The sequence below is a fragment of the Rhipicephalus microplus genome, chromosome 5 (genome assembly GCF_043290135.1).
Source record: "Rhipicephalus microplus isolate Deutch F79 chromosome 5, USDA_Rmic, whole genome shotgun sequence".
NCBI lineage: Eukaryota > Metazoa > Arthropoda > Arachnida > Ixodida > Ixodidae > Rhipicephalus > Rhipicephalus microplus.
The window spans coordinates 4932214-4954420 of record NC_134704.1 but is presented as its reverse complement, the minus strand read 5'-3'; the positions used below and the strand labels follow the sequence as shown (position 1 = coordinate 4954420).

The 22207-nt window shown below is 44.1% G+C and overlaps 1 protein-coding gene across 2 annotated transcripts in view; it reads left to right on the top strand.

Annotated features, from left to right (window-relative positions):
- jar (Myosin heavy chain 95F jaguar) overlaps positions 1 to 22207 on the top strand; it is a 255795-nt gene that overhangs the window by 53680 nt on the left and 179908 nt on the right. For both annotated transcript variants that reach the window (XR_012895116.1, XM_037426322.2), the window contains exons 7-8: positions 6276 to 6373; positions 21366 to 21530. Coding sequence is in view for 1 of the 2 variants with exons in the window: in XM_037426322.2 (XP_037282219.1) it covers positions 6276 to 6373; positions 21366 to 21530 (263 nt within the window). In the remaining variant the exon portion in view is untranslated. The remainder of the gene's footprint in view (positions 1 to 6275; positions 6374 to 21365; positions 21531 to 22207) is intronic.

Genomic DNA, 22207 nt, shown 5'->3' with positions numbered 1-22207 from the left:
TCACGGTCTCGGTTATTCTGGTCGTCGTGCGGCATGAAATCGCTAACCTCGGCTTGCCTGTCACCTGCTCTGCATCGTGACCCGACTACTGGCAAATGACTATATATGCGTTCTTCAATTAGTCTTATTTTCCTCCAAGATCCTGCCATTCAACGAAATGGCGAACTTCGGACGACAGACCCGCCTGCTTCCACTGCCACCAGGTTGCTCATGTTTCCCGCCACTGGCACATTTGGATGCAGCCATAGTGGAGTCGGTGTTTGTCGCTTGCTCGCCCATACGCTCAGCCTTGCGGGTATTCGCCCAGCCATATGTACCTCCTTTCTGACGCACCTAACAGCCACCCTACTGCTCGTGCACCGTCGCCTCGATGTCGTTGTTCTCCATTGCCTCAACAACGCCACTGTTCCTCGCTACCCAACTATACCTCAACCCGAGCCGGAAAACAAGATCTTGCAGCTTCTGGAGGTAGCGCTTCATCGTTTTTGTTTGGCCCAAATCCTCCGTTGACTCTCCCCATGAACACTAACTTATTGATGTGCAGGTGGACGGTATTACTCTGACTGCATTAGTTGATACTGGTGTGAAGGTGTCCAGTAAGGTTGAAAGTAGGGCGAGTTGATGATAGCTTATGATTACTTACCAAGCAGCGCAGGACGACAAACGTCAAAGGAACGAGTGCAGTGGTGTCCCTGTCGTTCCTTTTGTGTCTGTCATCGTGCGCTGCTTCATAAGTAATCATGAGCTAAGGTGTCCATAATCAGTGCTTGTATCTGTCGCCGACTCAAAAATGTGGTCGCGTCTGTTACAATTAAAACCACATGCGTCGCCTCTGGCGAAACTGTTGCCGTCACTGGAATGTCTATCGTGCCAATAACCATTGCCAGCCACCACGTTCCCGTTTGTTTTACCAAGCTCAGCAGTTGCCCTCACAACCTCATCTTGTGGGTGGATTTCCTATCGACGCATTCTGCCCTGATCGACTCTTCCATTGTTACCGTTTATCCTGAACTCCAGAACAACCCTGAACTCCAGAACAACCTCTGTACTACAGACTTTATCAGCATGCCACCTAAAGCCCTCGCATTCGTTGAATTGGAAACAACTCGCAGGGACGCACGTGCGCCCATGGTTCCTGTCCTTGTTACGGCAGCGCCTAATAGTGAGGACATGTCTGTTCCTTCAAGAAACAAGACAATGAAGCCTCTTTAGAAGGGACTGGTAACCCCTTGGCCAACGCACACTATTCCCCTTTCTTGGCTTGGGAAATGAGTTACCTCCCTCAGCGAGGCAATTAACCCTTGTTGGGGATAGGGAAACCGGAAAGTTGGTGAGGACAAGCTTACCGACAGCTACAAGGGCTCTCATGCGCCGGCCACCAGAAGGAGGACAACCCCTGGATACCCCCTATGAGCCAAGGACGCCGACGACCAAAGGCATAAGCGTCTACCCTTTGTTATTTATTTGCCTATGTAGCGGACAGTCCCTCTGCCCAACATTTACGCGTTATTGCTAACGGAGCAGTAAAGTGTTGTTTTGTTGACCTAACCTGTTGCCTTATTAGCCCGAACTCCTGTAGCTATGATGACTTGAGCTGCGGGAAGGGGTCATTAATCATGCATGGTACAACTGCGTGCAGCTGAAAAATTAGCTAGACTTTAGCGTCAGCCGTACATAGAGCGAACCTTCTTCAAACTTCACCCGTGTTTGATGGTACTATGTCGTCGTGCTTAGTTCTGATGTCCTTCTGGCATGCGACATCACTGTGCCACACTGCGTCGTAACTACCATCGCTATCTGGACGTAGCTCCTCATTATAAATTTTGAATTTACGTGGCAAGTGCTGCCTTAAGGCATCTTGTTTGCCACACTGTAATACTTGTCAGACGACCATATCACCATTTTCTAGCAGGTGTGTGCTCAGATCTTCCTTGTCACTCATCGGAGACACCACATGTCTTGATATGACATTATGCCCCATTATCGGCCCGGACCTCAAGCCTGAGTAATCTGCAGCCCTAAGCCGTTTATTGGCTTTTTACTGCGACATCTTCAACATTGAAAATTGACCATTGGGCCAGACTTCTTTGGTGAAGCACTGCATAAACAGAGGTGACGCTGTTCCTATTCACCAGTGAATGTATCGAGTGCCTGCATTAAAGCACAGGGTTATTCAAGAAGTGAGCAAGATGCTAACCAAAGGCATTATTGGTTAGCATCTTGCTAACCCTTTATCAGGCCTTTATCAAGCCCTTAGGCATCGCCCGCCGTCCTTATTAAAGAGAAATACACCACAATGCGTTTATTCGTTGTTTAACGTAATCGAAATCGCTGCATTAAGTTGTTGACACTCTTGGTTGCTTACACGGTGCTTTATACTTTTCATCAATAGACCTTTGCTCCGGTTATTTGCAGATCGCTGTTGATTAGAGAGACGAAGAGAAGACTGGGTTCATGACTTTTGATTCCTGTACCAATCCAAAGTTGTGCCATTTGGTCTCTGCAATACTCCAGTCAAGTTCGAGTGCATGATGGATTCTCTGCTACACGAGTCTCAGTGGTCAACATGCCTGTGTTACCTAGACAATGCCCTCATATTTTCGCCTATATTTGAGAGCCGCTGGGAGCGTCTGTTGGCTTATGTTTGTCTTCTGCAGCGCTGGCCTGCAATTGAACTGGTGGAAATGCCAGTTTGGCCAGCGGCAGGTTACACTGTTGGGCGATGTGGTAGATGCTTCAGGTATGCGCCAGACCCAGAGAAAATATGCGCAGTCGCCAGTTTTTCTGTATCTCAGTCAGTTGAAGATGTCCGGATTTTTAAAGCCAAACTCCATAAGCGCGAAAGTGCACGTGACAGCAACGAGCGAACATTTGTACGTCGTGTTGCCTGTTCGTTTTTGTGCAGATTTGAAAAACTTTGCCCATTGCACAAGTGCTGTGCTCACAGCACAGGAACTACATGACTGACGTTCTGTCATTTGTGTTGAAGCGCTACGAAACCACGACCACGTCCCTGCACGAGTCATGTGTTTGCAACAAAAAAACAACGTAATGTTTATGTTTGTGCACATAAGATAAAGGTGCTACAAGACAATAATAAACACCTTTCGTTTATAAGGCAACGATACATTTTACTTTTACATTGCATACCGCTGACTACACAGCTTTTTGGTACAAGTTCAGTGTACTGTAGGTACAAGTAAACTGCCTCATGCCAGCAACAGTGGAGTTCGCTTGCTGAAGCCGTCGCATGAATGAGGTTTGCCTGTGCAAGCAACTGCTCGAGCGAAGGCGATCTATGTCGCGTGCATTTTTGCAATTATGGGGTTTGGCCTTGATGGGACTCTGTTCCTACCACAGGTGGTTTGTGAAAAATTTGCAGTGTTCCACTGAAGCAGTGGCTTTTCTTTATCTTATCACAATTTTGACGACACCCTCTATATTAGCTCACTCTGACACTTTCGCTGCGACAGAGGTTCAAACCGATGCCAGTGGTCACAGGATTGAAGCCGTCCTCGCTTTACACCAACAGGGATACGACCGCGTTATCGCTTGTACTAGCTGCCTCCTTACACCGGCAGAGTGTAGCTATTCCATTACAGAGCTGGAATGCCTTGCTCTTATCTCGGCAGTCTTCAAGGTCTGCCCATATTCATATGGCACACATTTCTCTGTAATCAGGGACCACAATGCGCTCAGCTGGCATTCATCACTGGAAGATCCTACTGGCCAGCTTGGTCACTGGGCTCTGCAGTGCTGTACAAGTCTGCATGTCTACATCAAGACACTGACTGCCTATTTTGCAATCTGGTCAGTCGATCGAGCATCATTTCTGACTCCAACGCTTGCATCCCCTTCATTTCTCAGCTGACCCACATTGCCGACAAGTAAAGCCACTGTTGCGTGCTACCATAGAATGCTCCGAATAATTATCTTCGAACTGGTCTTATCACTGGTTCACACTCCAAGATAATGCACTATACCGCCCCTAGTATCACTCAGACAGAGCAGCCCTGCTGCTTGTTGTATCAAAACATCTCCGCTCGACTGTTCTCCATGAACTTTACAATGTTCCACCTGCCAGTCACCTTAGTGTGTTGCACACATACGACCGTATCTGTTGTCGCTCCTTTTGGCTAGGGCTTGCATGCTCTATCATGTGAGACGTTGGAGCGTGCGAAAAATGCCAGCTCTTCAAAACACCATGTCTCTTCCCACTGAGTGCCATCAGCCATTCGACATTTCATCCAAACTATTTTCCCCTTTAGCTTAGACTTATTTGGCCCTTTTCCCATGTCTTCCTCTGGCATCAAGTCGATAGCTGGGGCCACAGACTGTGCCAAGTGGTAAGCCATTACACGAGCTCTTCCAACAAGTTGCGCACAGATGTCGCTGATTTTCTTCTGCACAATGTGACTCTGCAACATGGGAATTAATGACAGATGCCTACAGACCCTGGCTGCTCTTTTCTATAGAATCATAGTGGACATGCTGCAGTCCTGTGCAACGAGGCACTAGTTCATTGTGTTGTACCATTCATGGACAAATGGCCTCACACAGCATTGAACTGAACACTTACAAACAAGCTTGCAATGTATGTTTCCTGAGACCACTTGGACTGAAACCTTGCTCTTTCATACATGGCATTTGCCTACAATTTTCACCCCATGACACTGCCAGTTACACTTTTTGCTATTGTTCGGTCCAGAACCAACATTGCCCGTCATTCCGTTTCTGGCAGCACAGACCAACGAATATGCCCCTGACCCTATTACCCAAGCTGCGCATGCACGGGAAACAGTTCGTACTCGCCTTCTCACCTCCCAAGAGTACCAATGTCATTTGTACAACCAGCGGCACAGAGACATGAACTTTACACCCAGTTTTTTGGCTGTGCTATCGGAAAAACGGTTCTCACAGTACACAGGCCCATTTTGTGTCCTTCATGCAGGGACTCCCGTAACATACAAAATTGCTCCTGTTACGTCGCCATCTCTATCTTCCCCCGTAGGTCAGCGATATTGTTACACGTTGCATGCTTGAAGCCGTACAGCTCCCCCGGTGATGTTGATGTATAGACGTGCCGGCGCATCTGCCACTGAGGATCGTGCTACATGCATAATGCCAACTGCGTGAACCACGCGCATCTGTGCCGGTGGAAGCGAATGAAGATCTCTCGCTATTGAACTGTTCAGCTGCGACTTCTGTCATGAATATGTCAGTAGCCTATGGTGCTAGCAACTTGTCATTCACGTAACAATATCACTCTTAACTCTATAGAACACTGGTGTAAGAGAATATGGCTGCTTCAGGGAGAGAGGCTCTTTCTGCTCAGTCTCTTTACATTGACAGTTCAGCTCGTCGAAGGGTATACGGGTCGCCCTCTAATGACTACCAAGTTATCGCGCGTGCCAGAGATCATGACACACCCTTAGAATCGAAGTTGACATTTGCTGCTTGTGCGAACCTCCTCCCACTTGCGTCTCTTCATGCCCGTTCAAAACTGGTGAGGCGTTTCCTCTTTGCTTCGACAGCACGTCCTTTGGGTGGGGTGATGTTATCACGTTCGCTCTCTGAACAATGGAGATGGCCCGGCTCATTTTATCTCTTTTTCAGCTGCATTCGTTGCTTCTCCTCACGCACGTTTACCTGCAGTACAATATACAACGCGCTCAATTAGGACTTTATACAAATCAAGAAGGCCTAGTTTGTGTCGTACCACGCCCCGCCGCGGTGGTCTAGTGGCTAAGGTACTCGGCTGCTGACCCCCAGGGCGCGGGTTCAAATCCCGGCTGCGGCGGCTGCATTTCCGATGGAGGCGGAAATGTTGTAGGCCCGTGTGCTCAGATTTGGGTGCACGTTAAAGAACCCCAGGTGGTCGAAATTTCCGGAGCCCTCCACTACGGCGTCTCTCATAATCATATAGTGGTTTTGGGACGTTAAACCCCACATATCAATCAATGTGTCGTACCACCAGCTGCTGTAAAAGCCTTGTTCACCATGCCTACTGTGGATGTTTGATGCATGTTTGTAAGCCAAGGAGGTTATCTTGTCAAATTACTTTACATGTGCCTTTAATATCACTGGGCTGAGGCAGTTGCCACATGGCTGATCAGCCTCTGATTTCTGTGGGAAACTGTAGTTAGCAGCCTGTTTCAACATTTTTCTGCCATGCAATTGGGTACAAAAAGAAGAAAAATAGGCTCTCTTTTTACTTGCCTATCAAAATTGATTTTCAATCTGCAATTTGTTTTTTTTTTTTCCTCGCCCCCTAGCAAACCCTGTGCTTGAAGCATTTGGAAATGCGAAAACCATGAGAAACAACAACAGCAGCCGTTTTGGGAAATTCATTGAGATCCATTTCAACAGCAAGGTATTTCCTGCATATCTTTCTTTTCTGGGGATATTTGGGCTTCAGCCCATGAGACTTTTTTTTTCTCTAATGAGAAAGCATTGTCAAAATGTAGACTTGGCCCATCTCGACTTGTGAATTGAATATAGTGATGCATGATGCGGAAGATTTCAGTCTTGTGCCAAAAACGGTAAAAGATCACTCTCCTCTTTACAATGTCGTTAGCGAATGGGCTTTAGCTGGTATTCTCAGTAAACAATACTGTTTCTGGTATTCTCAGTAAACAATACTGTTACTGCTGTAAAGGTGTTTATTAGGATCATGCAAATAATAAATTTTAGATTCAAAATGAATTCAAAGCAAATAGGGATCTGGTTGAATAATTTTGTATCGAATTTTTATAGCCTGTATTGCATATTACTAAAATAAATTGAGCACATTTATCATGGCCCAATCAATTTACACAATAATTTTTTAACAATGAAAAGTCTTGTGCAAGTACCATTTTTTTTTTGGTTCAGAGGAAGTGGAAAAAACTTTTAAAAGTAGCAGACTTTGGTCGAATGTAAGAAGCTATAAAATATAAGCTTTAAAATTTTCTATTGAAGGCTTAAAGCACGTTATTTTTAACTGTTCTCTCGAAAGTAGGATTATTTACCTTCTTCAGTGCAATGTCTTAACTGTTCACTACCTCTTTCAATTTAATTCATTTATGTTTTTCAATGAACAAATAAGGAGTAAACTTCCTGCTCTTAGTTAAACTAACGTTGCCAGGTTTACAGCTAGCAATAACTTTTTACTTACTAGGGTTCATATTAGTTGTGGTAAATCATCTTCACGCATCTGTGCCATCTCCTTGTGGAATAATTTGCTTACATCATTAAAATGTAAGATTTTTTTTTATTCAAAAGCTTATCAAATGATCATTTTTTAGATACTTGATCTGTCTTCTTTCTTTATTTGTACCAGATTTGTGAAGCTTTATACTGTATTTGTTATTATTTATTGAGTTTTATGCCTTTTTGTTTTTTAATTGTGCTTTGTGTATTGCAAGGGACATAGAAGAAAAAACGAACTCATTAGCGATTGAAACGAAACTTTCACACACAGGTGCTGTTATTGACAACACAATACATAGAGAAAGGTGTAAGGTTGTTTCTCGGGAATGGTGACACTAGGAAAAAAAAATAGAATACACAATCATTGTAAGTCGCCTTTCACATTTTCCTGTCCTTAGCTTGTTTTGTTTTTACAGCTCAAACGGCTGTTAATTCTTGTGTTATATGAATGATCGCCAAGAGTTCTGTTGCAGTTCCTTGTACTTGGCGACCCTCATATGTATGTTTCACACCTTATAATCATCCTTTTATGTCATGGTAATAAAACAAACTGATTGATTGATTGTTAAATAGAAAGAAGTTGTAGTAAGCTGTCAAACTTAAACAAAAATTGGTGAATCGATGTGAAGGGAATATGTTCATTTAACCTTAACGGGGGCTTTACAGTAGTGCGGTTTTTCTTTGGAATGTTATTGTCACAGTACAACAACCCTCCACTGCACTGAAATTACTTTTGCATGGATATACACCTATTTTTTCATTTCGAATACTTCAGAATTTCCAATCATTTAAATTCTAATCGAATCGAATTTTAATACTCAAATATTTGTTTGAATATTTGCGCAAGCGTAGTGTTTATTTGATGGCACTCGGTAATGATGTGCAATGGCGGCAGTCGTGGCAAAGCACAAACTACCAGAATGAGCGGTGTTCTTACACAAAGGTGTCGCAGAGGATGATTATACCGAAAGGCTCTGGATAAGGAGACCCGTGGCAGAGTTACAAGGCTTGGTTACACGGCTAATTTTACAGCGAAAGCTGTTATGAGATCACAACACGGGTCAAGCGCAGCGGCGTGGTTTTCTGCCGCCGGTGTTTCTAACCACTACCGCACCAAATAAGAAAAAAAACGCTGTAAATAAGAAACGCTCATGACAAACTGGGTCTCAAACCCAGGTCCACTGCGTACCAGCCCATTATTCTACCGCTGAGCCACGCCAGTTCTTTGGCCGCTCCTCTAGCTTTTGCTGCAACTGTGCTGCACCTTCCACACAGGCCTGGTGTTCTTTTAATTTAGTAATGGATAAACTTGAATGTTGGTGATGTGAAATAGGCTAACTGTATGGGTAATTGTTCTCTCTTCATGAATGATTGTCCGATAGAGTGGTTTGTATTCTCCTAACATGAGGTGGTACTTGGCACAGTTAAGGCCCAGAATAACTCAGTCTGCAAGGAGACTGAAGAATTCATGAAATAACACTGAGCATAAGGTTGGCAAAATGAAAATTGAATGCCAAAATTCAGTTAGCTCACTTTGTTGACCCTATGTGTTTGAAGCACGTATATGTGTTTGAAGCACATATTTTAGTAGTTTGGTTTATCTAATAAATCAATTCTTCTCATCAGGTGCGCTGCTCGTCTCATCAGTTGTGATCATCTTAAACAGCACGAGAAATGCTGTGAGCAACCTTGTGGTTTAGGAAACTATACTCACCATATCTCTATAGCGTGCATGTCATTATTTTTAAGTGGCACGGAAACCCCGCAAAGTTCTTCTTGTATTAGAGTATACTTGGTTCAAAGTACTACTTGTATTTAAATAGCAGGGGTCATATTCACTCAGCACGATTTAGGGGACCTTGAATGGTTTATACAGATTTTTTTCTAGATGCGGGCTTTTTTCATCCTGCTCCAAATTTGGATTTTAGTTCTCCAAAAGTAACATTCTACTGCTCTTAAAATTGCTCCAAATTCTGTTTCGGCTGTTGCGCCCCTGAGCATGGGTAATTTTCGCGTGCGAACATTAGGAACAGGCTGACTTGGGCAGCATTGACATGACGAATGCAAAGATATAAATGTCAGTGTTCCAGCAGTGATTTAACCCCAGCATACTGCATGGCAATCAAGTATTCTATTAGAGAGCCTGCAAGGTCTCGGAACTACTTTTCAAACAGACCCTAATGTTCGTGACATGTCAATTGTGGTTGCAGTGCTGGCCATCCAATTTTAAAAACATTACATATGTACTCCTATGCTACAGTCATCACATTGGGTTTATGTCACTTGGCGCTGGCCTCATCCGCTGAAGTTGATTTATGTAGCAATGTCCAGGGCTACCATCCTTGCGAGCACCAGCGTTTCATATCGGCTTACTGCTTCTGGTGTTAGTAATATTGTCACGTAATAATATTGTGTTAGTAATAATTGCCAGAAATTTATGTCAGTTATTCAATCGACTACTATTGCCAGGAGTCAGGGAAAATTTATTCTACAAAAAGTATTTCCAATAGCATGCTGCATGTTTTAAGTGTCAAGATGGCCTTCTCAGCCAGTTGCCAGCAGCTTTAGTTTGCTTGTATCGCCATATCAGACACAGGGTCGCATATAGTGCCACTAGTCGCTGCTATGGGCCTCCCAACCTCAGCCAGGGTGCCCTGCGCCACGCGCGTTTCGCCGCCTTTCTGCCATAAGTTGGTTGCTCGATACCCCACTCTCGCCTTCGGCCTGCACTATCTTAACACGTTCACGCACTCTGCATGCACTGTTTTCTGGTCGCCCTTCACGTGCAGCGTCATCTGTGACTTGCTCCGAATGTTTAAAAAAAATTATAAAAATGTTTTTACGGTGTGAACATTATCAGAAACGAGAGCGATTGATTGACAACCTTTGGGGCACCAAGCAAGTCAGACACGTCTCTGAGTGAGTGCTATGTTAATGTGGATGGTGAACAGCTGCATTTCTATGCCATTACAAGTGAAGTGATGGCTTATTCTTTATGTCTGTTACCAGTAAAATGCACATTTGCTGCGGCATTCGTGTCTTCTCGGAGTTGTCGTCAAACTACCATCATGCTTTCGCGTGCATTTGTGTATAGCGTTTGGATTTATATTGCTTGAATGCCAAGTTTGTCATGCGGCTTTCAATGTATTAGGCGGTGAGTGTGAGGACACTAAACGTGCATCTGCCCTGTTCGGTCCCTGGCACAATTTCAATGCGGTGTACTCAGTTTCATAAGAGTTTCGCTCTTTTCAAGGTATTCATCGAACGTTAACAAGGTCGTATCGTAAGTTCAATGACACCTTAGATTTTTTGCTGCTCCTTTGAAAAGTATAATGATGTGCAGAAAAAAGTATGTTATGTTCATTTCGACCATGCATGTTTCTTGCAGTGCGTGTTTGATTTCGGATAATATCCACGCTTGATCATGCAGCGTATGATATCCACGCGTGATCATGCAGCTGTTTGGACAGCTCACTTGGTCGTCGTCATATCACACAATACATAGTAGGCCCGCGGCTCATGTGCATGCAAGGACATGATATTTTACATGCCAAAACCTTCATATCATTAGGAGGCACGCTGTGGTTTGAGACTCCAGATTGATTTCGGCCACCTGAGGGTTTTTTTTTTAATGTTCACCTAAATCTATTTCAAGTGTATACAACGCGATGACAACGGACAGAGGGTGCACACACCCCAAGCGTCACTTTTGTTTACATTGACCGTCATACCACTGTACGCTTGAAATATGCAACACCAACACGCCCTGTCTATCATTTCTTGCACCAAAGTCTGAGCGCACTGTTACTGTGCTTCGCTCCCGTGGAAATGCATCTGGCTTATGAGGGAATCGAACTCATGACTTCGATCCTAGCATCACAACACCTCATTGTGCTAACTTATCGGTGGGTGTACTTTGCAAGACCTGTACGTATAAATGCTCAGCGCGAACCCGCAGCACAAATCTGTTTACACTGAGTGGTGACGAGAAGTTTACAACCATCAGCTGAATAAAACATTTGCAAGACTCACAGTACAGTATTTTAACAGTGGTGTATTAAGCTAGCAAGTTCCACCGCTTTCGCACTACCAACAGTTGTCTTGGAAAGCCAGGGCCCAATCATGAATGTACAGCGGATGCCTATTTGCTGTATTTTGCATTAGAAACCGTAAAACTTGATGAGCAGTTTTCAGGTTTTCATCATGTTTAAACCTTTGTAGCAGCTGACAATGTAGCAATAGTGCATGCCTACTTTCCAGAATGACGAAGGAATGCTGCCCATAGCTTGCGAAATGAGAGATAAGCGCTTCAAAGAACACGTTTTCTTTGCGCGCAATGGGAAAACCCAGTAAGCACGGCCCGTCAGAGCGACCGGAGCTTTGCCCTATTTGAGCTAAGGCGGTGAACGGCTCAGCGCAAACTTGAGCCTGCCCTCCCTATGGCGTAGTCATCACATGCGCATAGGTGTGCACCAGCGCTGCAAAACACATGCACCGCTCAAAACTGTCTTAAAACCCCACTTGAATTGAGTGAGGATGAGCTAGAGTTCGAGGATGACAGCACCTCAGCTTCAAGTTTTATGTAGACAATTTTTTTGTGTCAGCCTGAAACATCCACAGCCGTTCATGGGTTTGTTCTGTTGTTTACAGCCTCAAGTTGTCTCCTCCGCAGAAAGTCCACAGTTGCTTACCTTTGCGCGCAATCTTATAGCTATCCTGGTTACGTGTAAGGTCCACACTTCGCTGGAGCATGGTGTGCGGGCGCCGGCTGCAAAGCGACATAAATGTTCCCAAAGCATGTCTTGGCCCTGACTACGAAGCAGCGCAAAATGTTTGAGAACTGCGTGCAATATTGTTCTTTTTAATAAGATGTGCAAAATGCTAAGAAATATGCTCAGATGCATATATAGGAATGCCAATCTAAGCGGGGTGAATTGGCTCATGGAAAGAAATGACACTCGATGAAATAGTGAAGTTCATTAGACATCTGATTTACAAAGGGATTATTCACATCACGTCGCATCCATCTATATTAAAAAACCTGGAGGCTCTTATCCCCAAAAAACAAAAATTTACTGAGAAATGTGTAAGAGTTCACTTGTGTCTTATGGAAAACCAGGCAATGCTTCACCGCATGGCACGAGCAACGAAGCAGCACCTCGGTTCTGATTTCCTGTGTCTTTGTAAATATAAACTTTTTGTATGACATTTATTATTTCCTATACTGTTTGTGGGTCATTTTTCTTCTAAATGTGTATTTGGAATTTTCTTTGTTATGAATATCTTTGCACATATAGTGTTTTTATTGCACTGTTTACCAGCTGACAACCAAAAATACACACTTTTCACATTTTTATTCATTCGAAATTGTTTTCAATGCTCTACAACATATATTTCTTGGTAAGATCATTTCATTGCGCAAAATTTGGTATGCTGCAATGTGTGCTGGAGTACTTTTCGAACTTGTAAGAGCAATATTCCCGAGACATATGAAAAATAACCATTTTCGCATGATAACGTAACAGTTAATGTCTGTGCGAAGCAGTTTTGCGTTCTGATGAATGTTTCACACGAATTGTTACTACTCGAATACGGCAATTTATGGCTCCTCATGTTCAGGCATTACCAACGAAGTGACTAAACAATGCAAGTGGATACTCTGAAATTTTTAATATTCAAAACATCAAGCCTTTTTCTGGGTTCCTCTGAAGCGAAAATTGTCTCAAGTTAACTAGAAAATTTTGTAGGAAAGCAGTGAATTTACCTCATTTTTCTGCTTGCCAGGTTCATAAAAGTTTACTTGTATTTTTTCTTTGTAGGCTAATTTGCAACAAGTTATTGCACATTAGCAGAACTATGTCATGTCTTGTAATTACTAGTGCTCACTAACTTTACGAGGCTGTGCTTGAAACAATAGATTTTCGAGAAATAATAAATCACGCAAATATTTTTTTGGTGGTGGCGCCATTTGTAAAAAATATCATGAAGTTGTCTCCCCTCAGTTTCGTCGTTTGTCAAAAGCGACACCGCTAAACATTACTGCCGTCGAAACACGTATGAGTTATTTCTCCAGACTCCAGACTTCAGTGTTTAGCCCCGTGGCTAAATCAAGTCGCTACATCTTCAATGCACATTGTAACTCACGAGGGGCTGCTAAAAGAAGGAAAGAGAGGGAGCGACAGAAAGGAAGAAGGGAAGAAAGCATGTCACATTCCTGACGAGGAGGTTAGGCAATAGCGCTGAGGACTCCAGCACCAGAGTGGTTGCTCGCCTTTGTAGCCAGGGGTCCGTAGAAGCGTTTTTGAAGTACACAAATTTGACCTTGCCTTGAGACTCGTTGGACATTACCTGGTAGTCTGCTTTCCCTTTGCAGGGAGGTGACGAGTGTTTAGCATTTTGTGTTGGACTATTTCACGTGACACCGTTTGAGCAATAGTATAACAAAGGGCCTTTTTCGAGAGACTAGTCTGCGCATGCGAAGGGGTGGCGACTTCTTGATGCGCACCATAATTTTGTGGGCGGAGGGGTCAGAAGGCCAAACGAGAGTTGCTGTATATGCTACCTTTAGGTAGCAGAGTTGCGCTTCTGTTTTCCGGGCGCCGCTCGCTCCGCCTGCAAGAGATCAGCGCCCTTATTCACTGAGCGCTATCACGTAGTCATAGGTGGTTTAATTGCACTGCAGAGAAAGGAACACTAAGCGGACATTGTCGATGCTTCACAGATACCAGGCAAATCAAGTGTGGTTGACATGGACTGTTATTCTAGCCGGGCTTCTTCGGTATTGCAGCCATGTTGCATGTTAAAGGATAGAAATGTGGTAGCAAGTGCATTTTGTGTTGAATTGTACGACAAACAGCCCATGTGATTAAACGCAAGTGCAGTGGGTGTTGCTATAGAAAGGCCATTGTTCAGTGAGGAAGGAATAAATGCTTGGCTTCTTTTTCTCTATCCACTGACTTGCTTAATTTACCCACAGATTCAGTGAATATGTTCCATGCAGAGCTGGTCAGCCTGTGTCGGCTGCATATGTCCAAATTGATCTGATGGGTAAAACGCTAAAATTAAAGGGAGAAGTTAATTTAGAACTATTCAAATTTGCAAGGTGTTGTGCCTAACACGTGAATATAATGCAGCTTTCAAACCTTAAAGGGCCCGTGAATCACCTCTGATATTTTTTCAAGCATTTCAAATAAACTCGCTTCGTGTGCAGAATGCCGTCATGATCAACAAATCTACACGTGGCAGCGCTACAAGCCGCCGGTACGCCACAAATTCCAAGAAGGAATCCCTCATTTTTTTTTGGGATGTTTGGGACTGTGTGTGACGTGCTGTGCCGGATCTCTGACTCGCCAAGCCAAATATTCTGATTGGTCGAGCAAGAGCCTGCGACTTCCGGTCATTCTGCAAGCAGCTGTTTACGCTGCTTGTTGTTGTTCATCATGTTGCGTGCGTGCGCCCGCTCACGAGTCAGCTACTGCAGCCTGTAACGCAACTGGCACGGCGTGTCCCCGTACGTGGCCATCGGGTTGGCGATCTTTTGAAGCCGTGTGCGCAACACAGGGTTCATACCAGCACGATTACAGCAGCCACGGTTTGTCAACAATCGTGCAGCTACAGCGCTACTGACAGAGTCGACGGCTGCAGTCGCAACAATGACTGGATGTAGACGGTGTTTCAAGCAGTGCATCAGCGACGGCATATGCCACGCGAAATTGGGAGGGACACTTGGCGAGAAGGCAAAGCGGCTTAAGATGCCAGTGGTGGGATGCGCAGGAGAGAACGAAAAGAGTGATTGTCGCTGTTTCGATAATCAAACGCGTCTATCTCCGCTATTGCTGCACCGTATCGAAAAATTCTCACGGTTCCGTGTTCGTCATACACTCGTGCACAATTTCCCCACCACAACTGAATTTCGACCTCTAGGTGGTTTACGGGCCATTTAAGTGAAATAAATGATTGACACGCCTGGGCTGTTGAACTACAATTCACATCATCTGTCCTAAGCCGCGATGGTAATACAAGCGTAATACAAAAGCCGCGTGTAACATGATCGTCGCATGGCCACTTTCAGTCGCTGTCCAGCTCGATTAAGTTGAAAACTATAAAACTATAGCTGGCTTCCTCACACATAAGCTGAACTGGCAATCCTGCACTTAAGCCTGATTGGCTGTTCCTCACCAGTCCCTGTCTGTTGCACTTGCGGGAATCCGAGAATTAGAGATCAGAAAAGAGAAATTGACTGCTCAGACTTTGTTTCGCCTGCAGAAATGAGCTCAACGAGACGAAAAAATTCTACCCCCAAATGGCTCGATCGCGATCAAAAGTGCAAAAATAAATTCATGTCTATAAGTTGGAAAAACAGCGGAAAGGAGCTAATGTGTTCCCAACTATCAATATATATCGCACTGGTTCAACGAGCCGATGAACTTCATTTCATTATTACATACCAAGAACGTAAACATAAAATTAAGGTTTCTAGGCATGACCGGACCAATAGATTTTTGCTCGTACCTTCATGAAAAATAGTAAGAAAGAGAAACATAAGTAAAGCAAAGGCTTTGAAGTGCGAGCACCGCTCCTACGTGGGTGGTGAGTGGCTCTCCCACAAGACATTTCAACCCAAGATGGCGTACCTTGGCGCAACTCTGTTATCTAAGGGTAGCATATACAGTAACTCTAGGCCAAACAGCTTCTCTAAACGTTGCACAGGCTGGTGACAGGTGCGAACTGAGGGGCACCAGGCATCATTTGCAAATCATCCCGAAGAATACTAAGCCCACAAGATTCTTTTACCAGTGCGTGGCGAATAACTTCGGAGGCCACGAAGCCTAGATTTCGATTCAAGTGAGTTTTATGGAGGTGCTGTTCAGACTTGAAAAAGGCCCATTGACAAGTTTGTAGATAGTTTGTGAGCAACTTTGTGGAAAACAGTCTTGCTCGCATATGCACAGTAACTATCTTGTGAGCCGTGAGTTAGCGAGCTATATTTCCCAGACTGCAGTGAAAAGTGTGCATGGCTGCGTGAGCTCTAGCGTTTCCGGCATCGTGGGCTCTAGCGTTTCCAGCCGCGTGCAGCGAAACAAATGTCATGCGACCCGATGCTTTCTGAAACTTCGAAACATGATTTTTAGTACGTTGTCTTCTTGATAAAAGATGTATTTGCTAGCGTAATAATTACTCACATAACGGTAACACGTGTTGTAAATGATTATTGTATTTTCGAAAATCATTGATGTGACTGCCATTTTCTTTTTGTAGTGGGCCTTGACTGATCTAGCAGAGAGGTAGCAGGAATAAAGCTTGGAATGTGCGAAATAGACAAGACGTGCATCATTTATCTTTAGCAAAACTGAATTTAAGCAAATAATTTGTTCGCTCATGTAGATCATGTTATATCTTATGTTCTAGGCACCCGGCCTTCACTGACGAAAGTGTGCAACATAGCTCATTTACTCTCTCAGTATCGACGGCATCAGCCGCCATACACACCTAGAAATGTGAGCAGAAAACGAAGACGCGCTCAATCATGTCCCGCTGATACGGGTGCTCACTGGGGGCTGCCATAAATGTGTAAGCCGCCTATCCTACCCCGGCCCAGCCACCCAAATGACAAATGTGATACCCAGACCACTTTTGCAGCTTCCACTGGCTAAGCCAAGGGTCTCAATCAGCTAGCATGCTGTCGAGACATTGAAGGTGGTGAAAGCACAAAGGGGGTGGGATTTGAAGGGGGCTCTGCAACACTTTTTGAGCATGGTCAGAAAACGCTGCCGATCAATAGTAGGGGCTCTCGAAAACACGCAAGCTAAATATTATAATGCAGCATGCGGCCTGGAATGAACAATAAATTATCAGTCAGCTAAAAATTGCTTTTTCATATCTCAACAAATGACTGAAGACACTTGAAAATTACTGGTTGAAGGCCATTTATCAGATCAGCCTTTGGCTGATTTGAACATGGCGTGCTTGGTTGTTACAGGGATCTTAGTGGGAGACTGCAACTTGTCCACACGTGCATTTGCGATCACACTGAAAAAGCAGCTTATTCGAAGAAAAAAAAAAACAGTGCTCAAGGTCACGAGGGGCGTGTGACGTATTTTTTTTCCCCCTGCCATCCCACACTGCTTAGCTTCAGCGCTTTCTTCAGGACGAGAGAAGAGAGAGTGCGTTTGCAGTATGTGACAAATTTTTGTAACTCCGTTCATACTGGACGGATGCTTAAAATTTTCAAAATCCGTGAGGCAATAGGTTCTTGTTGAGAATTTATTACACAGTTACTGGAAAAAGTGTTCCAGAGCCCCTTTAAACTTAAAAAAAAAAAGAAAGACTTGGAATTCTGGGGGAAAAAAAAGAGCTGTGCGCAAGTATTCGCAATGGTCTACATACATGCTAGTGCAATGAGTGCTCAAATCGGTGAGGACTCATAAAGCAACCGTTTCATGTGGTCGCTTCGTTTGCCACACCACTGTGCTGCGGTCCTGAACTGGACTGAAAAGATCTGCAATACCATGTGCGTGACCGGATTTTGACAGGTGCGCCCTCGCATTCGCGAAAGCCCAGCAAGTGCGCAGGGGGTGTGCGAAATTTCTATCCCAATAAAACTCTGTCTCTTATGGATTTGTCTAAGAGGATTTGGAAGCCAACGCAGCCAAAGTTTTTTTCTTCTCAGTCCACTGTATCCCCTTACCGAAAGCTTCCTGCCCCTCACGCGGTATCAGTTTCTTGGGGTCTGCTGACTTAAGACCAAGCGGCGATGCCGCGTTATGACGTCATGATTTCAAAAATTTTGGTGGCCTGTGACGTCAGCTAATTTTTTTTTAGCACTCGTGTAGACCGCACCGGACCCTTTCTGCTCTTGATGAGGCCTCCAAGTTTTCCCAACCATGTGTACAGTGCTGTTTATTTTGTAGGAGCGCGCGAATATTAACTTTTCATACTGAATCGAGTACTTTTAAATCTGGAATACCTACCTTTTAAATTATAAATCTAAGTGAATATGATATCGTTCGATTCATTGTTCAAGGATCCTAATAGCTTCACACCACCCTAATTTAATTTCTAAAAATATCATTTCTGAAGCACGCTAGGAAAGGGCTGCTGTTTGCATGATAGTTATACGTGTAAGGTATACTTAGGGAGAGTATACAATTGATTGAGAGATATGAAGTGCTGAATTAAACCCATATAGTAAGGAAGGTATAGTATTTGTACATATGTGTATATTCATTATTACACTGAGTGACAATCGCTTCTCTATAAAGTATAGTCAAACGTAATCGCTGTTCTTTGGGTTGCATTGCTTCCTTCATGTGTTCACTTGTGAATAAGACAATTTAGTTCCTTAGGGTGTGTTTGCAAATGCAGCACAGATTTGTTTCATGTGGGATGCACTTGTGCTAAGCGATTTTCGGGTTAGTTTTCGGGTATCAATTTTTGGCTTGTACAGATAGGCTGGGTTTCTCCAAGAAAAAAACCCTACATATTTTATTATTCAATACTCCCCAAAACGCGCAATTCACATCTGTTTTACGAATTAGCTGCAGTGCAAGGGGAACTCGTTTCATGGCTGTATGAATTGACTCATGATTTTCGCTAAAGCTGACCCGTTTATTCGTTTGTATGTCTGTGAGTGTGCCCTCCAAGTATGAATGTTGCATTGCTTGACCTCATTGGAAACTCTGCCTGCTCGCCACGCTTCCGCCACAACATGACCAATGTCACCCTAATCCCCACTCATATTCTTGAATGTTTGAAAGAAAAATAAAGTGGCAACCCACACACCTGTTTAGAAATGCATGAGACTTGTAATGTTTTAGCTAGCAAAAAGGCAAATTCCTTCCGCCATTTACGGGGTGCGTGTTCCCATAAACTTCCTTGGTGGGGGTGATGCACCCACCGAGGTTGTTTCCCCCCACTGGAGGCACTGGAGGTGCCTTCAAAGTTGGATTTATCAAACTAATGACACCAGTATACTTGCATCTAGAAACATTGCGCTCTACTGGACAGAAACAATCTTTATTGCTTGACAATGCGAGAAGAATGATTAAACTGCTAGAGGGAGCCAACTCCATCAAAGCTTTTCCCACTTTTGACCCAAGAGCCTGGCTGAAACTAGTAAGCTTGACATTCAAGAGCCATTGATCCCAGTTTCAAAAAAAAAAAAAAAAAAAATGCACACAGCCACGTCAATGGATCTGCAGGCTGTGTGTTTCATTCTCCTTAAGACAATGCAGTGGGCCCGGTGTTGTTCTTCGTAGAAGACCGATATCCCGCTGGCAGTACATCACCAGTAGAGCAGTTTCTCACTGGAAGTGCCGATGCCACATATGTATTTCAGTTTTACAGTTCACACTGTAAAGCTGCGCTACAACATGCTGTGCGACATTGTAAGGCAGAACGCTTGAAGGTAACGTTCACATGTGCATATGAGAGGGCTGCATCCTGAAATAGCCAAGTCATTTAAAATTGTGGTAACTGTGCCAGTCAGGCTGTGCGAACTAAGAGAGATCTTTCCCCTGCCTCCGACGAGTTAATGAGCTTGGCAATGAGACAAGCAAGGCTAAATCATATTGCTCTTCTTTATGAACACAAGTAGCTTAGTTGGAAGACAAATGTGGGTCTCATTGCGGACATCACCTTTTGGACTGGATGAGCAATGTGCGTATGGGATATCATTCCTTGGGAGCATTTGTATATGATGTACGTGCATGTCCTTCTTTCATGTTTTTTTTTTTTTTGCATTAATGTACATATATATCAAGAACCCAGATTCGTGATTTTATTTTTTGTGTTTGTGCTTATACATATCTATTCACAGAATGGTCCACTGTTGAAATGAACACTGGGCAGTGGGGCATGTACGCATCTCCTACAAAAGCATAGTGGTGTGAATTTGCATTAAACTACCACTGTATGGCAGTTCTGACTTCTTTTGACAGACTAGTGTCATGCACGAACAATCCATCCACATCCACTTGCAATACTAAAAGAGCAGTGGTGTCAATGAGTATTTATCAATCTCTTAGTTAACGATCTGGTACTAATAATGCAGCAGAGGGATGACATAATATATGTATAATATCGATTAGTGTGACCATTATCGAACCCAATTCGAAACCGGTGCAAAGCATGCAAGTGCTGCCAAGCGGTCCCCTCTCGAAGTCTTGCCCCATCTGATCACGTCGCCACATGAAATGGTAACGAGAGTTTGAGTTGACATTTCGTCTGCTTTGCGGGCAGTGTGTAGGCATGTCTTCGCTAGCCCCATTGTTGTCGCCGGCGTCATCAGCATCCACAAGCGACGATGAAAACGCTGAGGAATATTAATGGCGGTAATTCTCAGAGTGACGAACCATTTTTGGTTCGATCTTCTTCTGAGCAGTGATTCTGAAACTGAACCTAGCAGGGACAAGCCAGTTTGAGACACGTGCTTGGTCTATGCTGGGTAGCAAGACATATGAATGCTGCGTGCGTGTAACTTGCTCGTAATGACCGCAGCTTCAAATAATCACATTTGCGCTCACGACTGCACAACCTATCGCCTGAAGCGGCACAACAAAAGTGCTGCGCAAACCAAGCAAAACAAAGCAAGTGAAGCTTTAGCCAGGCAGCCAGGCGTTACCGCCTGACAGTACCACATGTAGACACCGGGAAAACAACACTAAAATTGTTCATGTCATCACTGCTCGCTCATCGTCACTCAGCTCCTGAGTCGTGGCCAAGGAGCTTGCTCAACACATCAAAATACTGTCAATGCCTCGCAGCAGGGGACACGCTGTTGAGCCTTTGGATCGTGTTAATAAACTTAATTCATAAACACTGCGGCCACAGCCATTGCATGGTGCGCACTGGGGCATGCACCTGGCGGTCGTTGCTGTTAACAGCCTGAGTGAGAATAGTCGGTTTTTGTAGTAGAGTATGTTTTGATAGATCACAATATTCCTACTTTCCAAAATGATTTTGAAAGGATGGGATGAACTCGATTAGGGATATACTCACAAGCCACCGAGGCTAGTCACTCCGTCACAGCGAAGTGAGTTTGGCAGGTGCACTTTGCCATGTGGCAGCCTGCAAGTGGCACTAACGGTGAAGCACACCCCCCTCAAAGTGCCTTCAAGTTGCCTTATGTGACAGGAAGGAGAGCATGTCTCAAGTGTTGTCTCCATGTATTGCAGTGCAGCGTAGTGGGCGGCTTCATCTCTCACTACCTGCTGGAAAAGTCTCGCATCTGTGGCCAAAGCAAGGGTGAACGGAACTACCACATCTTTTACCAACTCTGCGCTGGTGCACCCAATGAGCTCAGGCAGCAGCTTCGAATAACCAGCCCTGACGATTTCCATGTGAGCACTGTCCTTGAACTCACTTGCACGAACTCACTCATCTGTGCAGAATGTATTGCAAGTGTGGCCAGCATCAATATGGGAGATCTGTTGGGAATGCATATAAACAAGTTGAATATGGGCAATGTGCTAAACAATATTTGCGAAATTCTATATTTTGAAAATAATGAAGCAGTGTGTGTGTGTTATAGGATTCACCTTCAATAGATTGCAAGGCATTTTTTGGTTGCATGACTAGGTCATTTAATGACGCTTTAGAGCCTGTATACCAGACCATATGACGATAATGTAAATGGGATGAAAAAAGAGCATCGTATTCAAAAATTTTTTTGTTCCATAGGTAATATATTCTGGAATCGCACACCTAAATCTTTACAAAGTTTGTGACTGATGTGCTTAATATGGCAATTCCATGCCATGTGACTGTGCCTCATTTTTTTTAATGAATGCCAGTGCTTTAAGGGATTCAGTACTCTGGCAGTGTGTGTGTGTCTTTGCGTTTGCGTAGTTGAGCTGACATCTTGTATAACGCCCCAGAAAAGAAATATTTGCTTCGTTACGACAAAAAAAAAAAAAAAACGGCCATTTGCAGCCGGTCTTACATGCTGACTGGCAACTGGTTCACTATCTTAGAGATTCAATCGGGCCGGTTTGAAATCGAACAGATGGCTACCCTA